At 37.1% G+C, this 25,575-nt stretch overlaps 1 protein-coding gene across 1 annotated transcript in view; it reads left to right on the top strand.

Annotated features, from left to right (window-relative positions):
* The window catches only part of ABCB1 (ATP binding cassette subfamily B member 1), a 49,897-nt gene extending 30,760 nt beyond the window's left edge, over positions 1 to 19,137 (top strand). Inside the window, exons 18-30 of the mRNA XM_033070805.1 lie at positions 2,587 to 2,799; positions 3,608 to 3,754; positions 4,059 to 4,163; positions 5,392 to 5,469; positions 6,839 to 6,922; positions 7,894 to 8,097; positions 9,949 to 10,049; positions 11,398 to 11,538; positions 12,657 to 12,813; positions 13,124 to 13,321; positions 15,100 to 15,306; positions 16,244 to 16,390; positions 17,836 to 19,137. Of these exons, the coding sequence (XP_032926696.1) occupies positions 2,587 to 2,799; positions 3,608 to 3,754; positions 4,059 to 4,163; positions 5,392 to 5,469; positions 6,839 to 6,922; positions 7,894 to 8,097; positions 9,949 to 10,049; positions 11,398 to 11,538; positions 12,657 to 12,813; positions 13,124 to 13,321; positions 15,100 to 15,306; positions 16,244 to 16,390; positions 17,836 to 18,030 (1,977 nt within the window). The 3' untranslated portion in view covers positions 18,031 to 19,137. The remainder of the gene's footprint in view (positions 1 to 2,586; positions 2,800 to 3,607; positions 3,755 to 4,058; positions 4,164 to 5,391; positions 5,470 to 6,838; positions 6,923 to 7,893; positions 8,098 to 9,948; positions 10,050 to 11,397; positions 11,539 to 12,656; positions 12,814 to 13,123; positions 13,322 to 15,099; positions 15,307 to 16,243; positions 16,391 to 17,835) is intronic.
* Positions 19,138 to 25,575: the final 6,438 nt, after the last annotated feature.

The following is a 25,575-nucleotide window of genomic DNA, read 5'->3' as shown; positions in this document are numbered from 1 at the left end:
CTGATACTGGAGGAATAGAGCATGTGTATTTTAAGCTGTTTGGTTATAACCTTTCATACTGAATTCCTTTCTAAAGAAAAAAAGAAGTGTTGGAATAGAAGAAAAATAATTCAGCTATGCCAAGAGCAAAAATATGTTCTTAACTTATATAAACAGAAAAAAAAAAAAGATTGCAAATTAAAATAAATTTCCAAAATGTATTAGTTGTTAAATGAAGACCAAGATACTTCGATACTTACATCCCAATGTCCCATGTGACCATTCGGTCATAGCAGATTTTCATTGTAACCTTTGTTTTACTGCATAACCACTGTGTCCATTAAAGAAACTGAAACTGCCATTACAGTGTCAGACTGAAAAGGTCAAGCAGACCAATTAAAATATTTCTTCATAGGAGAATGTATTTGGTTACCTTAGATTCAAAGTACAGTAGTTTCACGAATACAAGCCGCACGGATTATAAGCCGCACTTCCGGTGCCTCAACAATGTTGCTGTCTTTGTCAATAGATAAGCCGCACCCCGAATATTAGCCGCACTTTCGTTCGTCGCGAGAATCCGTGCGCAGCTTTCACAAATTGGCCAATTAGTAACAGGATCGCGGCATAGCGGGCTTTACTGGCTCGGGGCGGGGCCAGGAAGGCTCGGCCCGCTCATGGTTGCTGACGGGGCCGGCCGGGTGGTGCTGCAGCCGCCGCCGGGCTCACTGGCCCCCCTCTCCCGTCAGCACCGCCTCGCCGCTGCGTTTACGTACTCGCCCTGCCGGCGGGCCAGCCACTGCCGCCGCTGGCAGGCATGCCGGCCGCCTCGCTGCTGCGTTGTTTACGTACTCGCCCTGCCGGCGGACCAGCCACTGCCGCCGCTGGCAGGCATACCGGCCGCCTCGCCGCTGCGCTGTTTACGTACTCGCCCTATCGGTGGGCCAGCCTCTGCCGCCGCTGGCAGGCATGCCGGCCGCCTCGCCGCTGCGTTGTTTACGTACTCGCCCTGCCGGCGGGCCAGCCACTGCCGCCGCTGGCAGGCATGCTGGCCGCCTCGCCGCTGCGTTGTTTACGTACTCGCCCTGCCGGCGGGCCAGCCACTGCCGCCGCCGCCGGGCTCGCTGGTCCCCCTCTCCCGTCAGCACCGCCCCGCTGCCGCGTTCCCTAGCCCTGCCGGTGGGCTGCCGCCGCCCGGCTCGCCGGCCGCGCCGCGTTCCCTAGCCCTGCCGGCGGGCTGCCGCCGCCCGGCTCGCCGGCCGCGCCGCGTTCCCTAGCCCTGCCCGCCGCCGCCCGGCTCGCCGGCCGCGCCGCGCCGCGTTCCCTAGCCCTGCCGGCGGGCTGCCGCCGCCGGGCTCGCAGGCCACCCCCTCCTGTCTGCACCGCCGCCGCGTTTCCTCGCCCTGGCCGGCACTGCAGGCCCCCGCACCGCCGGGCTCCCCCATGCTGCTGGCCCCGATTCTGCTGGGCTTCCCCCGCTGCCAGGCAGCCCCACCCGCCGGCCTTCCTGCTTCTGCCATGCTCCCCTGCACTGCTAGCCCCAGTTCTCCCAGGCTCCCCCGCCCTACTGACCCGGCTCTGCCGCCCCCCTGCCCCGCCCTGCTGGCTCAGGCTCTGCCGCCCGCCCCCCACACTGCTGGCCCCGCCTCTGCCAGGCTTTCCCACCTCTGCCGGGGCCGGCCGGGCTCCAACTTGGCTTGGGGCTGCCGCGGGCTCTCACTTCCGTGTTGGCAGCTTTTAGGATTTTGTTAATGTATTAGCCGCCCCGGAATATTAGCCGCACTTCCGGGTTTCCACCAAAATTTTGGTCAAATTGGTGCGGCTTGTATTCGTGAAATTACTGTAACTTTATATCCAAGCAAATATAAATATGCGGAAAATGAGGAAATATAAAATTGAAAGAGAATTTAAAAACAATGAAAAATGAAAATTAAAAATTGAGAGCAAGTATAAAGAGATATTTTTTTTTAGTAGTGCAAAAACCAGTAAGAAATAAAAAAATTCTGGAAAAAATGAAATACAAGTTGAAGGGAACTTTGAATTCAGCTGCTATTAAATGCCTCAGGGGTGTGTAGACATTTATTTATTCTCTCAAAGAGACGGGAAAAATACCACCAAGGGTAAGGCTCTTTTCCAGGCTGCTCTAATTTTTCAGTCAAAATCTGATTTTGATTCATTTCATCCTGAGCTTCCTTATTCCATTGAAAGTTAAGAATTGTTAAACGTGCTCTGCGGTAGTGTTTTATCACTCCATATCCCTCAAGAACTCATTGTAAAAGATCCCAAGAGGAGTGCAAAGGGTTTACCCTCAATTTAAAACCTTTTGTTTAATTCATTTAAAAATAGAGCAGCTACTCACAGTCACCTGTCCTCCACTTACTGTAAGAATTTTCATGAGATGCAAAACTCCTATATGACTAAAGCTCTGAAGTTAGAGCTCTAATAAATATTATACAGATTTTCATATCTCATTAAGGCATTATATGTTGTTTCCCCCATACCTCTTTCAAATGAAACAAAGTTACTTTTACTTTGATTGCCTCATAGTTTTGAAAGTTTGAAGTAATATATGCATATTTAATCTCAGCAACATGTTCTTCCCACTTTTAGACAATAGACGCTGAAGCTCCATCATCAGAAAATTATGAGTATGTTCTTCCATCATCAGAAAACTATGAAAATGTACGTAGTATCAAAAGCAGTGAATCTGAACCAGAATTTGAAGATTCCTTAAGCAGAGGATTGAGAAGACGCTCAACACGGAGAAGCTTGAAAAAGCCAGGAGAGAAAAATGATAGTCCTGATGAGGAAAAAACTTCACCTGTAAGTATCTTTGCAGAGCTGTTAGTGAACTTGATTCCTTTAAACAAAGCTTGTTAAGTTAATTCTCCTGGTGAAAAAACATATAAAAAGGAGGAGGCATTTGAAAGGGATGAAGAGGACGTGAGAATTTTGAAATACTAAATAGCCTTTGACTGATAATATTCATAACTTGTTTTTTTAGTCTCAACATAAATGATGATAGAAATAAAATGGTAATTTTAAAATCTATAATAAAGATGATGAGTTTATTATTGAAAATAAATTTATTTTAAAAGAAATATACTTACATATATTTACATACCATACCAATATAGTCTATACAGCTTAAACATTCATTTTTGGATAAGAAACAAAATATTTAGCCCAACGTAACAACTCTTACAATAAAATTTGCAAATCCCTCTCGCCAAAATATGATTGCATTCATATTTACAGCAATTTTTTTTGCTCTTATAAATCACTTAATGAACAATTACTTGAATTAATCAAGCCATGGATTACATACCGCAATATGCCCAGAACAAGTAGTTCAGTCATCACTGACCAATATCAAAGTATTCACCAACAAAAATTATATGGATAAATTAATATAAAAGGAAAAGAGTTGTAGATATAGTGTACAGATCTTCCTTCCTTGAACTAGAATAACAAAAAAAAGTACAATCATTTATTCATGCTATTAAAAACAATACATTTTTGCTTCCCCTGAATAGATCCTGGGAATAGGAAATTGATTATTAATCTCTCCTTTTCTCTGTATTTCTTCAAATACATTCATATTTGTCCTAATGCAATTCATGTTCTTTAGGATGAAGAACTACCTCCAGCTTCATTTATGAAAATTCTGAAGTTGAACAAAACTGAATGGCCATACTTTGTAGCTGGACTCTTGTGTGCAATTATCAATGGAGGTTTACAACCTGCATTTGCAGTAATATTTTCTGAAATTATAGGGGTAAGTTGGAGTCAAATAAGATTTTTTTCTAATAAAATTATGTTTAAAACAATCACGGCCCAGTGAAGCTGAAGAGTGGATGAAGCACTCTTGGAAAGATCTGAAAAATTGTATGACATTTACAAAATGCTAAAAATCTTGCTACAACCTGAAATATGTTTGTTATACGTTAAATATTATGTAACATAGGATCACATTTCATATGAATGTAATGGACTACCAAAAAAAGTTACTGAGAAAGATGAGAGTATTTTAGAATGTTAGTTAATTTTATAAAATTGTTGTTTCAAATTTTGTTTTATAGATTTTTAGCACGACTGACAAGGTCTACTTAAGAAAACAGAGCGACTTATATTCACTGTTGTTTTTAGTGCTTGGGATAATTTCCTTTTTTACTTTCTTTTTTCAGGTATGTTTTATTATTTTAAGCTTATTATAATTGTTCAGCATGTTTTAGAAACCAGACCTGAAATATACTAAAAGTTTGCATCTTCATAATATGTCTTCAATTCAAACCAGAAACTGTATTTATGGTTCTAAATATGTCTGAAACTTTTTTGATCTAGAGCTCCTTGTGTTTAAGAGTCTTTTGAACCTATTCAGACATTTTAACTTCAGAAATTCCCATCTTGTTAATCAGTCAGACAGTTCTCAGCAGAAAACTCCAGATTTTCTCACCCTTTTTCCATTGCCAGATAACAGGCAACCTCTCCAGCCCTTAGATTCTACCACCCCCTTCCCACCCTCAAGTCTTCCTATTTGAATCTGTTAGTAATTGAAAATCTATCAATCTCCTGCCTTTGTTCTCCAATTTTTTACTTCCCTAACCCTTTCCTTGTCCAAGGGAACCTCTCATATTTCTCCTGTGGGTGTCCCCAAAGACTCCTATTCCCATTTTGTCAGGTAGCACTTATCACACTGATATTCAGTTCCTCCTGTTGAAGTACTAAGGGTTGTACCTGCCACAACAGAGCCACTTAAAAAGAAAAAAAGTAGTAATCATATTAAATATTTTCATATATAGTCCAGTTTATAATTTAGGAGCATACTGGTATAGTTTTATCTGTTAAATGACCCTACACAGTGAAATAATAACGTGCACTTGGGACAGCAGAAAACTGTTTTGCTTGTGGAATCATCTCATTGCACAAGCAAAAAAAGGCCTTGAGAACAGAAGGCTGAGTAGTACAGGGCTGTGATAGGTTTGCTCAGTTTATAAATGCTCAGTTAATGTTTTAAATTAAAATTTGATTGATGCATTTGACTTCAATCGTCCCAGGTTGCCTTACAAAGTCTTTAAAATGAATAACATAAATGCAACTTGTTTAAATCTGACTTAGAGTGACTCAGAAAAATTCAGTCAAAGGGTTGATTAGTGATCTTCTCCTTGAAGCATGCTGGTGAAGCAGTGCTGGGAAATACTGCTATGCTCCGTGTATTTTTTTTTGTATTTTAATATCTGTACTGTGAACCTACTAGAATTTATGAATATTAAACCTGGTTTTACATTTGCTTTCTGCAAATAGGACTGCAATATTTTTTACTTTGACATTGTAGAGGCAATTTATCTAAAATACATATTGAATAAGCACAAAAAGTATAATACAATACTAAGCATTGTACTTTTTCTCAAACAGGGTTACACATTTGGCAAAGCTGGAGAAATTCTTACAATGAGGCTTCGATTCATGGCATTTAAAGCAATGCTTAGACAGGTGAAGATAACAAATATTTTGATTTCCAGGGTTTTGAAGAATAAATGATGGTAGTGGTATAAAATAACTGTATTCGACATTATCATACAGAGAAGATTGTTTAAATCAGTCTAGAAACCAGTTTGATTAGTTACACGTGGCTATGCAAAGTGTCCTTAGAGGGAGAGTCTTAAATCAATACAAGAGCTTCTTATGTACTTCTTGCAAAGAATTAGTTTTACAGCCAAGTTACAAGTTGATGTGTACCAGCAGTATCCCATTATCTGTTCATTTACCTGTTTTGCTTTCCTTGTGCCCTTTCTCCCCTAAAGAAATGCAACACAACTTCCATTGTAACTGTAATTTAAAATGTCTGATTTAAACTGTAATATATACAGATATGTGTTTTTTTTTAATTTATTGGAAGTCTGTGTCCGAGCCTCCAAATCTATAATTGTTTTTTGTTAATGCAATGATAGGACTGCTTATTGAAAAGTAAAACTGCTTTTAGAGAATTAAAATATAAATAGAATGTGATGTTGTGAAATAATTCCAGATTGGCCCTCATTTTGCATGATTTCAGGATCAGGATTTTAGATTTTGAAATGCAAAATGTGATAGTCATGCGGTTTTCAGTCTTGCACATAAAATTATATGTAGACACAGAATTTGATTCTTATAAGCATGACTATTTACAGTGTGACAGAAAACTATTGTGGTCTGAAAAATTATAGATCAGCCATACTAAAATTCTAATAAAAAGGCATTCTTACAATAGTCTTGCAGTCACAAATGCCTGTAATACATTACCAGGACTTCATTCAATGCATGTTACACATGACAGTTTAAATCAGATATTTGATTATGTGGTGAATAAATCATAAACTGTGTATCTGATCCCAACAATTAACTTTGATCAGATAGACCAGTTTGGTTTTCATTTGGTTGGGTGGAGAGTTTTTTGTTGTTGTTGGTTTGTTGGTGTCTCATAACTTCCAAATAAGCCTCTTCAATATGGGAAGAAACAAAACAAGGAATATTTCGTTTTTAACCTGAAAATGCTTTACACTTGACTCTTCCCCAAACAGCTTTGCAGCTTTGTGACCAAAGAGTCCTCTCCTCCAAGGAGATTCAGTGAAGGAGCAACAGTGAGGGAGGGTAAATTTTGCTTTTGGGAATCTCTCAGCTGCTTCCCTTCCTTCTCAGCAGTGACAATGAATACATCAATGATTCACAACTTTACACTTCTTTCAAAATATATTCAATGTGCAATGACAGAATAAACTTATTTAAATATGTAGAAGTGACGCACTGCCACATATCAGATTTACTTAGCAGTTTATTTGAAATGTCCAAAATCTGGTCTTAAAAATCATTTTTGTTATTATAGGATATGGGCTGGTTTGATAATCCTAAAAATAGTACTGGAGCATTAACTACAAGACTTGCTAATGATGCCTCTCAAGTGAAAGGAGTAAGTAAAATTTTGGGTTGGAAGTTTTCATATTTGTTTTAGCATGTATTGAAGTTGCAGCTTGGGTTTGACTGGCTGAATAAGTCCTGATTTTGACAACTAAAATAGACTATAAAACAATAGCTGTTAGAGAATGCACTGAAGCACCTCATGAAAATTCTAGTACTTTAAGTTTACAGACTAATTTCCAAATAAAATTTTTCTAAAGTTTGCTATTATGCTGTATTTGATTTTTATTATTAAACAAATTTATTGGGAATTTCTTACCGAAGTCTTTTTAAAGACGTCTTATTCACCTAAAGACATGCAACTAAATTTATTCAGTTTACCATCTCCTGCTATTTTTTTGGTTGCACAGATTTCTTTTTTTTTTTTTAAAAAAAGTAATCAATGGACTTCCTTTTCTCTGTTACTGTTTGGAGATTCTTTAGAAGTAAATTGTGTTCTTTCAGGGGTCTGTAATATCAAGCTAAAGTACCCTGAATGTAATTATTTGTATATGCTTAAGTAAATGTTTACTTCTAAATGAAGTTATGTGCTGGGGGTTTTTTCTGAGGAATTCTGAAATATCTTTGACTTTATTTCCATAGGAAAAGTTAAATATTTAATTTTCTCCTTCATTGAGCTCTGTGTGATGACTTGTAATGCTAGCTCTGTGATCTAGAAAATACAACAGATTTTAATGTTTAGACATAAATGTAAGTATATGATGAAGGTAAAGTTTGTTCAGTTTCAAGAGCAGAATTTAGAAATTGTAGAGTAAATTTAAGCAATCAGAATATGGGGAAAGAAGAAATAAATACGATCTAGATAAGTTTTACAAAAGCATTTAGGAAACTCTCATTTTGAAAAATAGCAAAACTGAGTTAAGGCTTTCTAAGCAGTGTTTTGAGAATCAGGAATTTTGTGGGTGAAAATGTTTTCCTTAAATGCAGTTATGTTAGTAAGAAATGCCTTTTTTCTTTCTCCAGGCAACTGGTACGAGACTAGCATTAATTGCCCAAAATATAGCCAACCTGGGGACTGGAATTATTATATCATTAGTTTATGGCTGGCAGCTGACCCTGTTACTTTTAGCTGTTGTGCCCATCATTGCAGTGGCAGGAATGATTGAAATGAAGATGTTGGCTGGGCATGCTAAAAAAGATAAACAAGAGCTGGAAAGTGCAGGAAAGGTGGGTCTAGAGAAATTAATCTATTTCTGTATAATGTATACTGTCATATTTACCAAAGCATTGTTAATGGATGTATGACTTCTGGATACAGAAAGTTTCACAATATATAAGTTCCAAAGACAGCCAGGTACACCAGTAGACCTACAGAGCATCACACCTCTTCAATAACAATTGAAGACTTATGTTATTAACCAATTAATATTTTTGTAGTTGTTAAATATCAGTGTGCTAAACACAATTCAGGCATATTCTCTTCTCATTCCTTTTCTAGACATCTTTGTTTTCCTTATTTTGCAACCATCCTCATTTTAATGTTCCCTTTTTTTTTTTTCCCTGTCATCCTTTTTTGCCATCTATCTTATGTTTATTACACTGCTCTTTTTTTTCTCTCCCCTTCTTCATCTTATTAATGTTTGCAGTGATAATATGTATATATCCACTGGTTTCTGTTTGCCATTCCTTTGTTTCTTGAGTGGAGGAAAAAGACGAGAACTGAAAAGCAAGAAGGCTAGACTCTTGTTTAATAAATTAAATGAAGGCATTTAATGTCACTTCATTCCAAAAATCCTTCTGGGACAGAACAACTATTTCATCACTTCCCAGATATTGCTTTCTTCAAGGTAAAACTTTTCTGAAATCTGTTCCTATGTCCTACTGTTTTTAAAAGTTGCTGAAAAGAAAATAATTTATCTAAGATCATGCAATTCCATTCCTTTCCTTTCAACTGAGTACGTTTCTTCTGCTTCTGTCTGAGGGATGAACATTTATTTTACGTTGTTTTGTTGTAAGATGTGTCAGAAAATAGTTGACAATTCTTGGAATAGACACTAAAGACTTTCTTAATGCAACATATCATGAAGAATTAGCACAGGTGTTAGAAATATTTGTGATTTTTTTTCAAAACTTAAAGAAATATTTTCTTTCCATAGTAACGTGAGTGTCCCTTCTCAAGGCCACCAAGCAAGCACTGGACTATAGGCATTTTATTAAATTTTAATTTTTTTTAATATGGGGGTTTTCTCCATAAAAATAGTGTTCCACCTGGAAAATTTGCTTTCTGCGAAGAGCTGCTGAACTTAGGTTACTAAAAAACCTTACTTTATGGTCTTAGTTAAACTAAAATTACATTAAATGTATATGATAGCAAAATGCATTAAAGTCTTGAGAATCTTTTCACAGAATCGTCAAGGTTGCAAGAGACCGTCAAGGTCATCAAGTCCAACCATCAAGCCAGAACCCCCATAATGATCCCTAAACCATATCCCCAAGTGCCACATCCATCTCTTGAACACTTGCAGGGACACTGACTCCACCACCTCACTGGGCAATCTATTTGTATGCCTGACCACCCTAGCGGTGAATTTTTTTTTTAATATCTAATCTGAATCTCCCCTGGCACATTTATGTATGCAAATGACTCTAATGAATCTGCAAGGTAAAAGAAGGTATCAGAGCAAGTATTTACTGCTGAGATCTCAGTTAGGCTCTAAGGCACCCAAATAACCTGAACATTTTTATTATAACCCAAGCTCAGCAGACTGGAAGTTTCATGCTAATATGCCATTTTTCATGCTATCTTCTCTATATTTGTTATTGCTGTCTGATGCCTTTTCACCATTTATATGTAGAACATTAAAGAGGTCCTACCAGAAAATTCTGAGCATTGTAAGAAAATCTCATTGTCTTAAGAACAAAAAATATAAAATCTTATTTTTGTATCCGCAATCTATAATTTTGATAACCAATATAAAGTATAATATTAAATTGTATTCCAACAGAATCTTTTATTAATTTAGACTAAGGAATTGCAACATACTTAACTTTTGTTTAAAACGTTTTTTTCTGTTGCAGATTGCCACACAAGCAATAGAAAATATTAGAACTGTTGTTAGCTTGACCCGAGAAAGAAAATTCGAGTCGATGTATGGAGAATATTTGATTGTACCATACAGGTATAATAAAAATAACTTAACCAAAACAAGTCTCTAATAAATTGCAAAAATGTACTTCAACAAAAATAGATTTTTTTGGTGGTGTGTATGATTTAATGTATAATTTAATTATCTCAGAATTAATGTCAATATTTTGCATACTTTTATTGACAAAAGCAACCATCACCAGTCTACCTTTTTAAAAATTTCATTTAATTAATTTTCTGTTATTATATTGGTATCTTCTATTACAATGTCACTTGGTTTGGCAAACTGTTGGTTTTACGTGAGCTTTCTAAGTGGTCTAATATAAATTTCCACCTGATTTGTTTTAGATATTTAATTAAAACTTTTTAAATGTAAATTGAATATTACATTAAGCCATTTTTTAAAGGTTAATAAGGTTGAAAACATTTGAATAATTACTTACTGGTTTAGGGTTGAAAATGTAGTAATATAAGTCTATCTGGACTAAATCAAAATTTAAAAGTCAAAGTAAACAACTAAATAGATTCTACCAATTAAAGTTTTATTTGTTCCTAAATGGAATGTTTCATTTTCAGACATCTATGACAAAAGTAAAGGAAATGAAAGTAAATGTACCCAGGTATAATGGGAAAGAAGCAGGGGTGCCACTAGGATATCTACCATAATAAATGAGTGGTTAGAACACGGTGCAAGATGTAAAAAAGATTACAGAAATTTCACGACTATAAGGTGCACCGGATTATAAGGCGCACTTCCAGATGTCGGCAAATTTCCAAACTTTTTCCATATACAAGGCGCACCGGATTATAAGGTGCATGTTTTTTGCAGCGAGGATCCGCGTGCAGCAAAGTAACCAATAAGTAACCTAATTGCTCGAGCCCCACCGAACCCTGCTGAGCCCCGCCGAGCCACGGGGCCCCAGGCGGCTCGGCTCGCTGCTCGCTGCTCAGCTCACGACTCGCACTTCCAAGTTGGCAAATTTCCAAACTTTGTCCATATATAAGGCACACCAGATTATAAGTTGCAATTCCAGGTTTCAATCAAAATTTTAGGCTTTAAGGTGCGCCTTATAGTCATGAAATTACTGTACTTATATTTTTTTTCTCAGGCTGCTGGGTTTTGAGTTCATATCTCACAATTTTTTCCTAACTTTTCTCAGGGGTGACATTGATGGTATTGCTCCAAGACTTCAATCTCTGTTGTTCTAGTATAAATAAGAACTTACTGCCCTAGAGAGAGAGAAGATGTGTTTTTAGTTAATGTTTCGGTGTATGCAAACTTTCCATTCATAACAGTATCAGCTGAAGTCAATTGGTTTTTGTGTACTAGGGCTTCAGTATGACTGCACACTTTGATGAAAATATGCATTCTTTCTATACAGAAACTCTGTGAAGAAGGCACATATATTTGGCTTTTGTTTTGCCCTTTCACAAGCAATGATGTTCTTTACCTATGCTGCCTGTTTCCGGTTCGGTGCCTATCTAGTGGTAAATGGCCACATGGAGTCTCGACATGTATTTTTGTAAGTATCTCTTTTGAAATCCTTTTTCTGTCTATCCAGAAAATTGATTTATAATTTAAGAGCAATAGCTCAATACAGGGCTATGGAAACAGGTATGATAGACTGAGATCCTACCAGTGTGTGTATCAGTGACCTGAATACCCAAGAAGGTCAACCATACTGATTTTTTGTTGCCAATCTAATTAAAGATAGTTAACACAGCTGATGTTAGAATATTTTAGAAAGTGTCTGCATCCCATCTGCTAGCTGATCACCTCTAGCCAGCTGAATGAATTTTCAGTTAGATTTGAAAGGGAGGGTTTGAGCAAAAACTGCATGAACCCTTCTGGGCTGCTCAAATGCAGAATAAAACAAATCATTTCATGCAGCTCTGGAAAAAAAAAAAAAAAGAAAAAAAAGAAAGACAAAATTAATAAAAATTAATCTTTTACTTTACTCTAAAACAGGCTAAGAGGTGTTATCTGTCAAATAGCTGCTTATGGTGATGGTTTTGTTTCTATGGTGTGTGGCAGTAAGGAATAGCTGAAGAGGTTCTTAAACTATTCTAATGTAGCCTATTCATTACAAAAAAATTCCATAAAATGACATAAAACTCATCAAAAACCAATAAAAGCATAGTTTTCAACCTTAATTGGTGGTGTAAACTCTGCCATTATTTTCCAGCAGAGATGTGGTAGAAAATAAAATCTTTATTGTCACCTTGTTACAGGCTTGATTTCTTACTTTTATTGGTGCCTTAAAAAGTGATCACTAACTCCCAAAAGTCATTCAACCATAGAAAGGAAACCACAGTGATGACAGAACAGCATTAGAGTAACAATATGCCATCCATTGACCCCCTTTACTCTTAGCCCCTGCTGAGACTTAATACATTAACCAGAATTAATAACTGAAGAAATTGCTGCTAATAAGTAATGAAAACACTGAATTGGGAATACGTTTATCTCATGTCACTAGAAGAGGGTAAAAAGAAATTAAAGTAATAATAGTTGATTTCTACTTTATTCTTTCTAAATTTAGCTCTCTTTTTTTCTCTGAGTAAAAGTTGACTGCAGCCACATTTCCACTATCTTTTTATTCTTTGTCTGTTGATATTTTTTTCCTGATTTCTTTTATAGAGTGTTTTCAGCTGTTGTATTTGGTGCAATGGCACTGGGACAAACCAGCTCTTTTGCTCCAGACTATGCCAAAGGCAAGATATCAGCAGCCCACTTGTTTCTGCTGTTTGAAAGAGTGCCCTCAATAGACAGTTACAGTGAGGAAGGAGACAAGCCTGTAAGTAAGCCATGTGTGATGGGTGATACTATTTATTGCTAATATGGACAGTACTCTCCTCACTCTCTTCGAATTGATTCTTCCTCTCTTTCTGATTACATCCTTATCACAATGCATCTTTGATATTTTCTGAACACAACGTGCACCAAGATCTCTATTATGAGGCCATCTTTTGCATATAGAGCCAAAAGGGTATTTTTTTTTAAATCTCTATTGATTTCTGGGGGGAATGGGGATACTTTTGCAATTCTATTTTAATCATCTGTGAAATTGCCTTAAAGATGTAACAGTGATAATATTTTAATTATAGGAAACATTTGATGGAAACATAACAATCAAAGATGTGATATTTAACTACCCAAACCGACCACAGGTCAAAATCCTCCAAGGTTTGAATCTAAAAGTAGAAAAGGGACAAACTCTGGCTCTTGTTGGCAGCAGTGGCTGTGGAAAGAGCACTGTTGTTCAGCTGCTGGAGAGATTTTATGACCCACTTGAGGGAGAAATGGTAAGTATTTTTGCAAGAACATGTCAACAGGTTAAGTGAAGTTGTTCTTAATTATTTTTTTGTGATGTGATAAGTACAGTAGATATTTCTAGTTTCATTTTTAAAGTATTTTTAATATAAAGATCAGTAAGATGTATGTAAGTCTCAGTTTCCCACAGTACAATGAAAATGAAGAACTGTGTCGTAAAAATATGCCTGATCCACAGTCTCATGGTGGCTTTAAATTCAGGGAAAATTTCCTAAGGTTTTTAGAATGAGAACAGTTTACACACTAATAAATATATGTATCTACTTCTATACGAGCTAGTAAGAGAATTTGCCATCTATGTTCTTTCCAAAAAAAAAAAGTCAATATTGACAAAAGTAATTTTTTTCATAATTTTTACTTGTCAGAAACATCTTTATGAGTATGCCTGCTTATCAAGTGATAGATTGTAAATACTTTCAGTAATTTTGGTTTAAAGTATATGTAGGGTTTTCAATACTACTCATTCAGCGACTTCACAATTTTTTTTCACATAGTGGTACTGTTAATTGCTGTTGTTCTTTGATTTAAATGTGCTCAGAGGTTTTGTCTGAAACAGATCACACATTTTGGCTTTTATGAGGTGAGAATAAGAAGGATTTTAGAACTCATCTCTGCAGAGATACTCACAAAACATAAAACAATACAGAAATAAAGCCTAGATGCAATGGAAAATATTTTTTGAAGTCAAAAGTGCCCAAAAAAGGTTCAGTGTAGCAAAATGCTGTGTAGAAAGAAGCAGCATGGGTGCCCCAAAAGTGTGTTTAACAAAGTGCAACTTCCTTACCAGTGTTTCTGACCTTGTGCCCATAAATAAGCAACAACAGTTTACTGAAGGGTAAAGCACAGACCTGTGCCGTAGAAACCACAAAAGCATTGGACTAATTTTCAAGCTGAGTTACACTGCAAACTGAGTGAAAGGGGTTTAGCTTAAAGCAGAAACTGTCAGAACAGCTGTTCGCAGAAGTTCCCTCATTTCACTGGATTTTGAATCAGGTTCATTATGACACCTTTTCCTTTGAAGAAAAAGTTATATAGGCTGAAAATTGACTCTTCTAGCACCAGCTGTGGAGTTAGTAGAATAATCTCCTCCAATAGCCATGCTACAAAGGGGCAATTCTTCAACTACCCAGCTGCTCATGTCACCCAACACAGAGCCTGAGTGCTATACTGGGTCACTCTAGTGGAGATTTAACAACCCTTTCAATGTCCTGGTATATTTGTGTCCAGGTTAAGGTGACTTGTGTAATTATGAAGCTAATACATTAAAAAAAAATTAAATTCTGTTTCCATTTATCTAATAGAAAATCACAGCAATTCAGCAGGCAAATTTAGCAGAAGTATGAGAGAGTTGCCAATAGAAAACTGTCTGCAAATGACATCTTAACGAATGCAAAAGTAAATTTCTTCTTTATAATTTAAAATACAGGAAAATTTTCCTGCTGAAGAAACAATTGAAAGAATTTTACCCAAGGTTCTTTGAAGTTGCCTCAGCATATCCTACCTTCCAATGTCTTCAAAATCCTAATTAAATATTGAAGTAAAGAAAAGGACTGAGGCAGCATTCACTTCTATCAATTAGACAATTTTGGAACATAAATGAGAAGGAGGGGAAGGAATTACGTGGGCTTTCAATTGGCAAGAAAGAGCTAAGCAAAGAACTGCAATTGCACAACGTCTGTGTATGAATTTACAGTAAGTCTCAAATTCATATATAGGCATGGACTAAAATCTAAAATGTTCACTTTCTCAGCTTTTTGATGGCAAAAATGCAAAGACACTGAATATCCAGTGGTTAAGATCTCAGATTGGTATTGTCTCACAAGAACCAATCCTGTTTGATTTCACTATTGCTGAAAACATTGCCTATGGAGATAACAGCCGGGAGGTGCCCTTTGAGGAAATTGTTAATGCAGCAAAAGAAGCCAATATTCATTCCTTCATTGACTCGCTGCCAAATGTAAGTTATTCCCTTTCTTTTCTTCTCAGCACTTGATGTGAACTAGAGTGGCAAGGAAAAACTGTGTCTGCTTATAATTACCTGGGGTACGATAATTCTCTGAGTTGAAAATGAACCTGAAACAACTTTTAAAATATTTTCCTTACTTGATTGTGTTTGCCACACTTATTTTCACTCTGGGAGATTCCATTGTCAGGTGAAATGTGGAACTTTTAAAATCTTAGCGAAGAAAACACACACTTGTAACTAACTGAGAGCTGGTAGTAAGAAGTGAGGTTTTTCAAGCTGAACATTTCTTTTTAAGCTCCCATCTGTCTCAAGCACATGTAAAAGATTTTGTTAGACTGATGAATTTACACTTTCTTCCAGTTATACCCAGCCAGAATTTAAATTTCAAGTATTCCTATGGTCTGAAAATTACTAGGAATTTTTTCACCTATATATATGAGACAAACAATGATAATAATAATATACAACTGAGCATCTTGGGTCAGATGAAAAATCTGCCATGCACAAAATCTTGTCCTATGCAGTGACCAGGAAGACATAATTACAAGTATTCAGAAAGGCTAAAAATTGAATCACATTCCCCCTGAATACTCATCTCACTTTGTGTAATTTTTCAGAGTTTGAACCCTAGTATTGTCACAGGCTTTCACTGACCTTTGGTGTCATGTCTTCTGATTGAGAATAGCATTGCCATTTTAACCTTAGAGTGGCTTGTTGCTTTGAATTTATCAAACACTTGATGTTAAAAAGAAGTCTACTGGTGAAAGATCCATAGATACGTGGTAAATAGAAATTCTGATCAGTTGCTTTCAGAAAGCTACAGGTGTGAAATATGCAGATTATGGGAGGCTGGTGTCACAGCTGATATGCTTCAATAGACATCCAAACTGATTTTCATTCATTCATTAATTTAATATATTTTTTCCAGAAATACAATACCCGTGTAGGAGACAAGGGAACCCAGCTTTCTGGAGGCCAGAAACAGCGCATCGCTATCGCCCGAGCTCTTGTACGCAAGCCCCAGATCCTGCTTCTGGACGAAGCTACTTCTGCCTTAGACACAGAAAGTGAAAAGGTAACTTAAGTCTGAGCCAGGAATCTGGAATCAAATTTTTTTTTTTTTTTTTTTTTTTTTTTTTTTTTTTTTGGTACTGTAATTGCTGTTTTTACTCCCACAGTTTAAAGCCAAAAGCTGGAAATATGGTGTCTTACGTAAATTATGTATTTTGGCAAATAATAGTCAGATATAAATATCCTCCTTGGGGGAAAAAAAGGGATTTTTTACATCTGTATGGTAGTAGGCAGATTGAAGTTGCTATGAAGAATGCATTCCTTAGCCTAGAAGTCTTCAGGCTTCAACTGAGAAAACACTGTCAAAAATCAGGACACAAAAACTGCAGAAGCCAAAAAGACTGAGGATGCTCCCAGAGAACGTTGGTTAGGGGTTTTTTTCTGTGAAACTGTGAAATGTGGCTTTCTTAAGTCTTTTTCCTTCTCCCATTCTCTGGTCCTTGCTACATGTTCATGGCTAAAACAAAAATTTCAGGTGAAAATTGCTAAAACATTTGCTTCTTTTTTGAGCCCAAAGCTGTAATCTTGATACTACAGAAGCACAATACAATCCAGCTGTAGAAAATTAGCAGAGAGTCTACAAAAATACTTAGTATTAATGAGGCAAATATTATATCATATATTATAATCTGAAAAGTTAAAAATTTCTACTAAGTTTTGATCAATTGTGAGCATGAAAAAATGAGGTTTAAGGGGAAAAATTCATTAGGTTATTCCACGATTTATTGTTTTCTTGATTACATACCAGTTAGGTATTAGAATTTCACTTCTCACTTTATTCTACATTAATAAACATAAGGAATAAATACAGAAAGCAGAGATTGTTTTTACTGTCTTTCTGCCAGTGATAGCTCTAAGAAAATGTGATTCATGAGATACCCTATGAAATCATGAGAACTGGTATGATAGCAGTTGGCCAAGAGTATTGACTTGACTTCCATATATAATGAATCAGTCATGAAAGAAAACTGTGGAGGTCCCCAGTTAAACCTCCTCTTCCCAAAAAGGCCAATACTGAACTCAAATTTAGCTTACTTTATGCTATGTCTGGTAGGGTACGTGAAAATCTCAAGGAGATTCAGTAGAGATGTTTTTGTCCCTGTTTCAACGCTAAATTATCCTTGCAGTGAATCCTTTTTTTTATATCCAGTCAGAACATCTCCTACCAATTAAGACTACCAATTAGAACATCTCCTACCAATTTTTTCCTGCCATGCAGCTCAGTAATGAACCTGTTTCCTTCTAATTCTCTTAACTATCACAGCATTATCCACTCTAACAGTCTGGACTCTACCAACACAGGCTAATTCTAAATCAAGAAGCTTGAGTAACAGATATTCCCTTTCCTTCACTGTCATGTTAGAGATTACAGATGGCAGTTGAGGTGTATCTCACAAGAGCTGCCAGAATAGTTCACTGTGGGTGACTGTGTATTTGTTCATTGTGCAGATTGTTCAGGAAGCGCTGGATAAAGCTCGGGAAGGTCGCACGTGCATCGTGATAGCTCACCGCCTCTCCACCATCCAAAATGCCGACAAGATCGCTGTGGTCCAAAATGGCAGGATTGTAGAGCAGGGCACCCACCAGCAGCTTCTGGCTGAAAAAGGCATCTACTATTCTCTGGTCAATGTTCAAAGTGGGTGATGCAACATCTCAGTTAAAGGGAGTACTTATCTCTGAATTGTCACTGTGGCTACTTTTGTCATTGTAATTATTTCAATATCAACAGTCAGTCATGATACTTTTGGTCTTCTTCATTCCTCTCATAAACCAAAGAAATACTAAGTAAATATGTACCAGTTTCTCACTACTAGTTTTCATTATTCTTTACTATGTGGCCAAAGCAGATGCCCATTGCACTCATGAAAGTAGAAGCATGCTAAGCCAAATGTAATTAATATTAGCTTGCTTTGAACTCTTTCAAAAATCACACTAATTAGGTGTAAGCAACTTGGAAATATTTTCATGCTCACTAAAAACAGTTTTGCTCTTGTCAGGAAAAAAACCTCAAGCCTTATCCTCACTGTGCCTGGATAAGACAGTCCATTCTGGCCTGTTTTGACTTGTTACCAATTGTTATGAGAACTTGCAGGTCAGCTGAATCTTGAAGCCAGATGTTTCTTATTATGATGTGGAGTTTTAGCCTGGGATGTCAGCAAAGGCCTTGTAAATATGGCACAAGCTGAAAAAAGAGTCCCACAACTGTAAGTACCTACTGATGGTTAGTTACTGATCATTGAAGAATTGCAGCCTTAAGACATGGAAAATGACTGCTTGAAATGAAACAGAAATGAAACAGTAGAGAAGGAAAAAACCCAAGACCACAACTGATGGGCAAGACAAGGCATCTGCTGCAGCCTGGGAAAGTACTCTCTGCAAGATTCTCAAAGTCCTAGGAGTCGTAGGTCAAGGCCTAAGAGCTCTCTAAAGACTGCAATATTTTATACAAGGTGAAAAACCTGGATTTGGACTTGGAGGAGCTTCCTTTTCAGTGTTGACATCCTTAGTTGAAGAGCTCTTGAACCTGAGCACTGCCATGACTGAGACTCTCAAGGACTGAAACCATCGGTGCTGAATTCTTGGCATTGGCTCTGGGATATTGTATATTATTTGCTAATATAGAATGGCTGTTAAGGACTAACTGCTTTGAATATGGAGTAATACTGATTAATAACTATTAATAACTAAACAGTACAAATGTATTTTGTTGATGAGTATTTATGCAGTAAAGTTTTGTTTTTAAGTTTAAAACTGTCTTGATTAATCAATTGTCCACACTCCCATCGTAGCAATTTCTCATTCCCTGAGATTTATGCATATCTTCTGTTACCTACACCTAGATATTTATTCATGCAAAACCAGTAGGCAGATAGGCTCATCAATTAGGGCTCATCCATGTGCTAATTACACTTGACAGAATGTTGATTGATGCAGTCTCATTGTATTCCTCTTGAATCACACATCTATTTTCTTTTGTTTCTGTCTTAGATGGAAAACCAGTTTCTGTCATAGAAGGAAAACCAGTTTGACTGGAAAATTTGTTTGTTTCCTATTTATTGCTTGATACAATAAGGTTCTTGTCTGTCAATAAGGATATTACTCCTAATAATAATATGAATAAGTTATACTTGCAACTGTAAGAATGAAATAGGTTCAACATTATAGTCTGAAGATTCAAGTAAGAACATACTTAACTGATATTTTTTACCAAATTCTGGATGTTAGTATTTTGTTTTTAAACTAGAATTTTAAATTATCAATGATACATTTTGTAATTATTTGATTAGTAATGATTGGATTGTTTCCCCAACTCATTTCAATGATGCTTGATTTACCAGACCAATTTAGTTCTTCATGAAAATCAAGATAGCACTGTAAATATTTTACCAGAAACATCTGGAAACCAATTTTTACAATTTTGGCCATGTAGTTTAAAATATATTTCAGAAATTCATGTCAAATGCAGAGACATTCTGAACCAATCTATTTTCCCTCATTCTTTTCATCTACATTTTTAAATAATATTTGTTGAAACTTACGCAAAAGTTTATATAATTATTCCAGATCCGCTATAAATGCTTGAAGGGTTATGCTGCTGTTCACAATTACATCCTTTTTAGATTTTTTTGTCAGAAGACCATGAGAGACATATTACTACAATTGAGCTGCCATTCCATACCTCATCATGTTTATAGGCACAAAGCCAGAAGGACAAAGACATCTCCAAAAATATGTTCTTCAGCATATTCTATTCATAGACCTTTAAATTGCAATGCTTTACCCAAAGAAAGGGTTGATTGAACTAGGACAATTCTGCTTTAAGGACCATTGTTCTACTATATCTTTCCAAGAGGCTTGAGAGGTCTTGCTTCTTAGCTCTGCCTTTTCAGTTAGGCTCTCATCATTCTGGTCCTCCTCGATGTCACAAGACACTTGTCTGAGCTCTAAGTCTTCCTTGTTGGAGTGATCAGCTCTTGTGTTTGCCCATAAGCACCCTGAACGCAGGATGATATGTATATGTTGTTATTCTGAAATAATAGGCCTTTTTTCCTCTCTCTTTGAGAGCCTGCAGCAGTTTCAACCAGTACCCACTGTTTTAAGGGGAGGCAATTTAATGTTTTCCCACACATTTCTTCTGCCTCTAGACTCATTATCTTTGGAACAAGTATGTAGAGAGATGTCAGCATTGATACCACCTTGGCAATCCTAACCACTTTGCAAGCAAATGCCACTGACTGTGGGGAAACAGAAATCAAGGACTTAAGTTCAACAGTCTGATAGCACTCCTGCTGAAACAACTAGTCAAAATAGAGTTCTCAGAGGAAAAAGAGGATTTAGGTCTAGAAAGTCTTTCTTACTGCCGATTCTTATTTGGCTAAATACCAGCGTCCTATTGCCCAGCTTTCTCCAGCATATTGACTCCTGCAAGGATAATTGGCTGTTCCTTATGCAAAAAGTATCTAATTTCTAAAGCCTTCTATGATTTCTGACATAGAGTGAGAGCATCATTCTCCCTTGCCTCAAGAGTTTCTGCAGGAGTATTTCTCAACCATACTGTAAACCATGTACCATGTTCAAAAGACAACTGCACATCTGCTCTGGATATCCACTAGTCTCTTCTTCAGGCATTCCTTCAAAGTTCTTCCTGAACTATCCCACATGCTGGGAGAAGTTCAATGGTCCTCCTCCCTAAAACTGACTCCCCATCAACTGAGATCTAGTGGAACCAGTTCTCCTTTCTTGCAAGAAAATCCTTTGAATCTGATGTCTCTTTCCTGTTGCTATTCTGATGTCTCTTTCCTGTTGCTATACTTGTCCAGAAAAGCAACCTACCTGGTAGTTTAACTCTTTAAGACACTAAATATCCCCTTTAAACATTTGTTAATGAGTAATCCCTGTAATCATACATAGCACAAATAGACAAACTTAATCTCTGCCTTAAGAGATTCCTTTATAATTCTTTGTCCTACTCCTCTCCCTCAAAATCCAGTCTTACTTGTCATTTGATCATTGAAAGGAAACAAGACAACTTGGAGGAAAGAAGAAACTTGATACACTGCTTATGAATTCAGGGCAAAAATGTTCAATTCCTGTGCAGAAAAAGCTACATTGTAAATGTACCTATGGACAGCACAAATAGCTATTATTGTCAAGTACTCAGTCTTCTAGACAAATTGTCTAGAATAATGTAGTTTAATCAGAAATTCATTTTGTATTTTCGAGAGAACATGTTATCATTGTTCTGGTTACCTTAAGGCAGTAAATTGAAAGCTGAAAGTAAGAAGCAGGACTAACAGGAACTTCAAATCCTTTGCTGTGGATTTCATGGACTGTAGAGCTATCAAAAGTAGAGAACAGGAAGGAAAAGAGCAGAGCACACAAGGGCAACTATCTTTAGTAATCCTTGTTATTGAAATGTGAGTACATTTCATTTTGTCTTTGTGTGCTTATGTCTGTATACATTTCATTCTGTATACATTTCATTCTGGGTGTGCTCCACGAAAGAGGGAGATCAGTATCCTAACGCTGCCGCTGTAGAGACCTAGCACAGGACTGCACATAACTCACAGTGAGCATTCAAACCTAGGTCACTTCTCTAAGCAAGTCTATCTTCTGCAGGGTTAACAAAGGTTTGGCCATTGAAGACTGGGGCACATTTATTTCATCCTGTTTTAGAGTTGCTGTCACTAGCAGGTCTGATTAGCAGCAACCTTCTATTGTATCTCCTCATGAGATGGTGTGAGCATGATTATCATAAATATCTACATTGTTAATGCCTTGGCATAGAGTGAATGAACCACACCTTGGATGAGTGCCCTATTAAAGTTAGCATCTGAGATCCTGCATTACGTAATGTTTATAAAAGTAGATCCATAAACACTGGCTGCAGCCTTACATTCACCAAGCCAGAGATCTTTTCAATGGAAATACTAGAAATAGTATGGGGCTGTTTTAAAATGTTCTGACATTTAAAGTCATCGATATTTCAGATAATTTAAATGTTAATATTGTGCTTACATATATATAATCTCCGAGTATAAATGGTATCATTCATTTACTTAGTAAAGGAGACAAATACGTTAAGAATCTTCTTTGAATACACATACACTTGTTCTAAGATAAAAAACAGGGTCCTTACACCATCTAACAAACAGAAATTACAGTAATTTGACAATTACAAGCTGCACTGAGTATAGCCGCACTTCCAGGTGCCAGCAACTTTTCATTCTTTGTCCATATATAAGCCGCACCTGATTATAAGCCGCACGTTACAATACAGAGTGTGATAAAAGGTGTCTATTCTATCACCATCTGTTGAGGGTGGGGGCAGTGATCCTTATCTCAACAGCAGATATTCTGCTAATGGGCCATCCATTGAAACCAGGCAGGGCATTGTTCTTTATCTTTTCACAGCTCATCCTTCCTCCAGGGAGTCATTTTCTGCTAATGGCCCATTGAGTCCCACTGTGGGACTGATAAAATTACTTCATCCCATTGGAAGTTGCTCCAACCAGGGGGAAGAGCCCAACATTTCTTACAAAATAAAAACAGAGGTTTTGGGACACTAAGGGAGCCCCTTTCTCCACTGGACTCCAGAGGAAAACCGGATTTCTCCACATCACCACTGGACCTCTGGAGGGAAACTGCACCTTCTACAGGAGCACTGCTCCAACTGGATCACATCTGTCACTGCAAGAGGACTGCAACCACCATTTAATGGGACTGCTACCAACACCCTGCCTGACGGGGTGTCAGGTTGTACTGTGACTTTGTCAGGGTTTGGAGTTTGTTTCTTTGTAGTACTGTATTTCTATTTTAATTTCCCTAGCAAAGAACTGTTATTCCTAATTCCCATATTTTTGCCTGAAAACCCCTTGATTTCAAAATTATAATAATTTGGAGGGAGGGAGTTTACATTCTCCATTTCAAAGAGAAGCTCCTGCCTTTCTCAGCAGACACCTGTCCTCCAAACTAAAACAGCAATGTTTTTATCTTTGTCCATATATAAGCCGTACCTGATTATAAGCTGCACTTTGGGTTCGGACCAAAATTTTAGTCAAAATGCTGCGGCTTATAATCGTGAAATTACTGTAGTTTTATTTCTGTGATAATTCGGATTTGGTTCTCAAATCGCAGATGAAAAATGAATAAGTGAATAACTTCATTAATCCAAGAAAAAAATTGAGTTCATTATATATAAGATGCTAAAATGAAACAATGTTGAGGGAGAAGGAACGCATACCTATATGACACAGAAACTGTGGGTTTCCACTTATGTTTCAAATGTCCATAATTAGGACAACTTTCATCACAGCAACATAAAACTTCCAGGGCAGAACTTAGAAATAATGAAGCTACTATAGAAACACAGCATGACTTGGGTTGGAGGGGGCCTTAAACACCATCCAGTTCCAACCCCTCTGTTGCAGGCAGGGCCACCTTCCACTAGACCAGGTTGTTCAGAGTCTCATCCCACCTGTCCTTGATCGCTTCCAGGGATGGGGAATCTGCAGCTCTTTTGGGCAACCTGCTCCAGTGCCTCACCACACTCAGAGTAAGGGTTTTTTTTCCTAGAACCCAATCTAAGCCTACTCTCTTTCAGTTTGAAGCCATTACCTCTCGTCCTGTCCCCACATGCCCTTGTAAGCAGTGTAGATGCCCAGTGACCAGCATTATCCACTCTCTTTACTGCTGGGCTATGACAATTTGTTTGGTTAACAGTGGCACCACACTTTTTTCTATGTAGGCGCTCTTGTCGTTCCCCAGCATTAACTTCTTACCTTCCCTTTTACATATATGACATTTTGTATAGTTTTCATTTTGGATTCAACAACATGCTTGCTTGTTGTAGAAACTTTTCAGTCAGTCTTTGGTATGCACATATTTAATAGTGTTGTAAAGCAATACATCGTTTCCATGGTGTTCAACAAACAAACAAAAAAAACCAAATAAAATTCTTACGCACGTTCCAAGGGATGAGTAAGAAAAGGCACTATGGAATAATATGTATTTCTCCATCCTTCAGATGAATTCCTAATCTAAATTAAGTTTTCTCAGGATTTTCTTTTGGTAGCTGTACAGAAGATTTATCTACACGTATCTTTCTATTTTTCACTGTAGAAGATGAGTTATTAAATATCAGAGTTATTTACATATCTGCTGAATCAAAAACACCTTAGACACTATTCCTCATTCATATTAGAACTGTGAATTACAGTTCAGGATTGTTAATGGTACATTCAATGAGGCATGCAGCAATCTAGTTTTGCAGATGTTTATAGTTTCTTTTCCTGCAATTTCCTGAGGAGTTTGTTAAATAATCAGAAGCTTGGTTGCTCGCTTGGCACTTGTATGTAGACATTTGAAATCTCTCCTCTGAAGATATGATTATTCCTTCTAGCTCTCATTTCCACACTATTACCATGAGACTTTTGCTGTTGGAAAAAATATATGTGATTTCCATCTAAGAATATTTCACTTCAAAATGAAAATAAATTTCAAAATATCTTTCAAAATTTCTCTGTAAGTACTTGTGAAAAATTGAAATGCTAGAAGTAATTTCTGTGTTTGGATTTTAACACCAGTTTCCTTTGAGTTCATGATGAAAGGTGCGTATTTTCTTCTTTATTACTCTATTCTGTAAATGAACAATTTTTCTTCCTATGGCCATGTCTTTAATTTGCCACATGATGGCCTCATTTGTTCAGAAAATGGCTGCACTGCTCTGCATAGTCTTTTTTTTCTTTTCACTTCATGTATGTCTTGCTCGACTCAATATATTCAGTGCTCTTCTAACCTAAACAGTAATATTCTCTTTCCTGCCTAAGACATCAGTACATCAAATTTACGGTCCTGACAGCATTGCTGCCGTGTCTTTTAAAGTCAGAATTCCTAGGACCTAGACTAAGACGCTAACTGCCCTTTCCAGTTTCTACTATGTCAAGCAGACCTACTGGAGGCACTCCATGATGGTAGATATTGTTTATCTCCACATTCAAATCAAAGGCCTTTCATTTACTTCTTTCTAATTTAATCTAATTTGTCACAAAACCTATTAAGATAAAGGAGAAGGATAAAGGAGAATTTTCCCATGTAAAAAGTATTGCAGAGTATTACAAGAGCAAAGAGGTTTTCATTTAGTATGGGTAATTTGATTCCAGATATGGAGTTTGAGTTCCATTTTTTTCA

The sequence above is a fragment of the Catharus ustulatus genome, chromosome 1 (genome assembly GCF_009819885.2).
Source record: "Catharus ustulatus isolate bCatUst1 chromosome 1, bCatUst1.pri.v2, whole genome shotgun sequence".
Classification (NCBI taxonomy): Eukaryota; Metazoa; Chordata; class Aves; order Passeriformes; family Turdidae; genus Catharus; species Catharus ustulatus.
Note: the sequence above shows the minus strand (reverse complement) of the source record. Positions and strands in the feature narration are given on the sequence as shown.